At 44.2% G+C, this 4,169-nt stretch overlaps 1 protein-coding gene across 1 annotated transcript in view; it reads right to left on the minus strand.

Moving 5' to 3' along the window:
- Cndp1 (carnosine dipeptidase 1) overlaps window positions 1-4,169 on the minus strand; it is a 41,498-nt gene that overhangs the window by 9,899 nt on the left and 27,430 nt on the right. Inside the window, exons 8-9 of the mRNA XM_031366345.1 lie at window positions 3,136-3,296; window positions 621-785 (exon numbers count right to left, since the gene is read on the minus strand). Coding sequence (XP_031222205.1) covers window positions 621-785; window positions 3,136-3,296 — 326 coding nt within the window. The remainder of the gene's footprint in view (window positions 1-620; window positions 786-3,135; window positions 3,297-4,169) is intronic.

Consider the following 4,169-nt stretch of genomic DNA (forward strand, 5'->3'; position numbering starts at 1 on the left):
GGCAGATGGGGAGGGAAGGGCAGATGGGGGAGGGAAGGGCAGATGGGGGAGGGAAGGAGACTTTTAGAACACAATTAGAGCCGAGGACCAAGTGAGAGGACTGAGGAGACCAGAGACCAAGGAGGGCGTTGAGGTTTTTCCTGAGCTCCCTTATTCACGAGTCTACTCCCTGTTAAAACAACTGGAGGTAAATTAATAATGGGCTGGTAACACAGATGGATCGCTCCTTCCGGATAGTGCTTTGCTTACAATGGCTCTTTCAACATGATGATTTCCAACATCATGAGTAAGAAATGCTTGGGCCTGAGAGTTTCTGGCTCCAGCCAAGCGTAGTCATCTGCTCACTCCATCTACGTGTAAAACCAATCTTCCTTTTATAGCTACCGTCTAATTTTTAAAAATTTCCCATCACTGCACCTCCAAATGGCTAGCTCCCTGACCTCTGTAATTGTGTGTGTAATTGAGGGAAGAGGTTTGCACCAAGTAAGACTGATGGGGGTCTCTTGACATTCTTTGTATTGGAAAAAAAAAAGGAAACTTCAGCGATAACCATGGAACTGCTTAGTTTGCCATAGTGTATGGGACCCAGAAATGGTACTGTGACAACAGACACTTCTTACCTGCTTCTCTACCACAGATGGAGTCATGGGAGGGACTAGACGGATAGAAAATTTTCCTAGAACTCGGCCAGGAATGACTGTTTTAGTTCCAGGCTTATCAAACGCACCTTCAATGCCATGGATGGAGAGAGACGGATACCTCCATAGATGCATCAGGAGTTCCTCCTAAACCATGCAAAGAACATGTGACTAAAGCTCAGTTGAGGGCTGGGACTGTAGCCCAGTTGGGCAGAGTGCTTGCCTAGCGCGCACAACGCTTAGTTCAGTCCCCATCACCACAAAATCTGGGCCTCGTGGAGGACGCCTTTACTCCCAGCATTTGGGAGGGGGAGGCAGCAAAATCAGGAATTCAAGGTCACCCTTGGCTCCTTAGTGAGTATGAGACCAGCTTCAGCTAGAAGAGATCACACTTCAAAATCAAAAAGCAGCTCAGGTATGGTTGCACACACCTTTAATCCCAGCACAGAAACAGGCAGATCTCTGTAAATTGAAGGCCAGCCTAGTCTACATAGTGAGTTTCAGGCCAACCAGGGAAATATAATGAAACTTAGTCTCAAAATAGATAGATTATAGATAGAGAGATAGAGAGGTGGAAGACATGATTAAGCAAGTAGTGTACTTGCTTAACATGCACAAAGCCCTAGGGCCATGCCCATGGCACTACAAATAAACTAAATCTCAGCTGAATCAAATTGCTTGTATTTCTAACATCTGTGCTCCCGAGACCATTCACAACAAGTTAATTAGCATCAAGTTAGCTCTATCTGGACTAATAATATAGGCAGACTAATAATATCAGTGTATGAAGCTTCTTGTCTCCTGCTGCCTCAGGCTATGCATGTTGCTGCTAGAAAGAACTCCTCCCTGTCAGGGGAGCCGGTTCAAAAATCCAATCCAAAAATTGAATTGGCTCACAATCATCTGAAATGGGATTTGATGCCCTCTGCTGTATCTGATGACAGACACAATGAACTCATTTAAATAAATAAATGAGCCTTTAAAAAATTGAATCCAGGGTCAATGAGATGACTCAGTGGGTATAAGCACTTGCCAGAGAGCCTGACAACCTGAATTTGGTCCCTAGAATCCAAGAAAAACAGTCAGTTGTGGAGGCATGCATCTGTAATCCTAGCACTCCTTCCATAGGACTAGAGGTAGAGATGCGAGCGAATAGGCTAGCCAGCCTGAGGTATGCAGGGTGGGAGAGCTAACAAGAAGACCCTTCCTTAGTGAAGTGGGAGGAGAGAGCCAACTCCTGAAAGTTATCCTCTGGCTCCATATGTGTCATACAAACACACCATACATTAATAATGATGATGATGATGATGATGATGATGATGATGATGATGATGATGATAATAGAAAAGAAACTGGATCCAATTATAAATTTCTAACGAGTGCTATACACTGATAATGAATGTACTAAATTTTATTCCTCAAAGCTCCTTAAATAAGTCTTCAGAGTTTGAGCCAATTTCATTCTTGTGTAGTTTCACAAATTTAGTCTGTGTGTGTAGAAGAAATACATTCTCACAGAAAACACTAGCACTTACAATCAGCATGAATTTGCCCTCTCTGGGCAGTTTCTAAGGAATCAACCACAGCTACCAACATCTGAGCAGGGAACTATGTTTCTAAGATTTAATATTGCTAGTTTGTGTGTGTGTGTGTATGAGTGTGTATATGTGTGTATGGGTGTGGGTGTGGGTGTAGATGTAGTGAGTTCTGTGCATGTGAATGTAGTACAGTGCCTAAATAGGCAAGAACTGACTGCTCTCCCAGAGGTCCTAAGTTCAATTCCCAGCACCCACATGGTGGCTCACAACCATCTATAGTGGGGATCCGATGCCCACTTCTGGTGTGTCTGAATATAGTGACAGTGTACCCATACACATGAAATAAATAAATCCTAAGAAAAGAAAAGAAAGAAAAACTACATGTTCTTAACCATTAAGTCATCTCTTCAGCCCTCAGCAGGCAAAATAGTCTTTTAAAAAAAAAAAAAAAAAAAGGAGAAAGCAAACAAACAGGAACTTTCAATTCTGCAGGGATTTCTGCTCTGAGTTCTAAGTCCCTTCACAGCCCCGGGAAGGGAATGTTGTGGCTTGCCCATCAGCCTGAAGGGCCTTGGTAATGCCTGAGAAAGTGAACGATTACAAGTGTTGAAGCCGATGTTTCAGACAGTGGCTCCCAATTTTTGAACATTCAGAAAGTTCAGCTCCCTGACAGAAAGTGGAATGGGATTTAAATTAATAAACTGCTGTGGAGAGACACTGCTGCCGAATGAGTCATTATTCATGGTTATATGCAGAAGCCTATACCAACTGCTCCTGAGGAGAACTGATCCAGACCAGAGGAAAGTGGCCGTGAATGTCAAAACCGCCTGCAATTTAACCTTTGCCTGTGTACTAAAATGCACAGACCCACACGATGTGGTGCTGATTAGACACCCATTAGAAAGCATGATTTGGGAGCAGCATCCTCGTTTGGATCATGCATGCAGTTATGGTTATACCTTGGTATCAAACAGAAATTTCTCGACTCGGCTACTCTTCTGGTATTCTTCTAGGTCCAGATCAATGTTTTTGTACATTGTCTTTTCCTCCTCTGTTATAGGAGCTATTTGATCATAGATTCCAGGAATTAGGATGTGGCCTGTTGGATCCACCAGGCTACCTACAGAAGAGACGCAGAGATTACAGATGTACCAATGCTGTGGTCCTAGAGCCAGGCCAGATAAGACCCTACCCTGGTGGCAAAAGCAGTCCCATGACAGCTTCTGTCTCCTGGCCAGAGCCAGTGGCAACAATTCCATTTAGCCAAGAGGTTGTAGTGCCAAGAAGGCAGTGATCACAAGGCAGGCTCAGCCTGAGTCAGATTGCTTCAATGGCTACCCAGCCTAGGGCAGAGCTGAGATGTGGGTCTGCACCTTTAATATCACAAGCAAGCCTCATGCTTGCATTTTATCCCAAGTTAAGAAATGATAGTTGTAAATTATTAAAGGTATAAATTATTCATACAAGAAACCAAAACTTCCCAAAGTCTTTTCTCAGCTTTCCCTTACACCACAGACACACACAGACACACACACACACACACACACACACACACACACACACACGTGTGTCAAGGTAGCCGAGTGCATGGGAAAGTGTCAGTGTTCTACATGTTGTCAGCTCCTGTTTGCCTCTCTCCTGTCCGGAGCTTTCTCAAGACTTTTATTTCTTCAATGGCTGTGCTACAAGATAGTATTGAATCCTGTTTTGCATCCAGTCCTGCGTTACACCACCACTTCATTAGCCCAGTGAACGGCACTGTGTGCTAAATAATAAGCTGGGGGTCACCCTCGCAGTGCAGTTGATGACGTCATACATTCCAGAATTCCAGACTCAGAGTAGCCACTTGCTGGGGGTAAAGTTGCTTCCTCCTTTCCTCCTCCTCCTCCTCCTCCTCTTCCTCCTTTTTCTTCTCTCTCTCTCTTTCTCTCTCTCCCTCTCCCTCTCTCTCTTCCTCTCTCCCTCTCTCTCTCTCTCTCCCTTTCTTTTCTCT

The sequence above is a fragment of the Mastomys coucha genome, unplaced genomic scaffold (assembly GCF_008632895.1).
Source record: "Mastomys coucha isolate ucsf_1 unplaced genomic scaffold, UCSF_Mcou_1 pScaffold13, whole genome shotgun sequence".
NCBI lineage: Eukaryota > Metazoa > Chordata > Mammalia > Rodentia > Muridae > Mastomys > Mastomys coucha.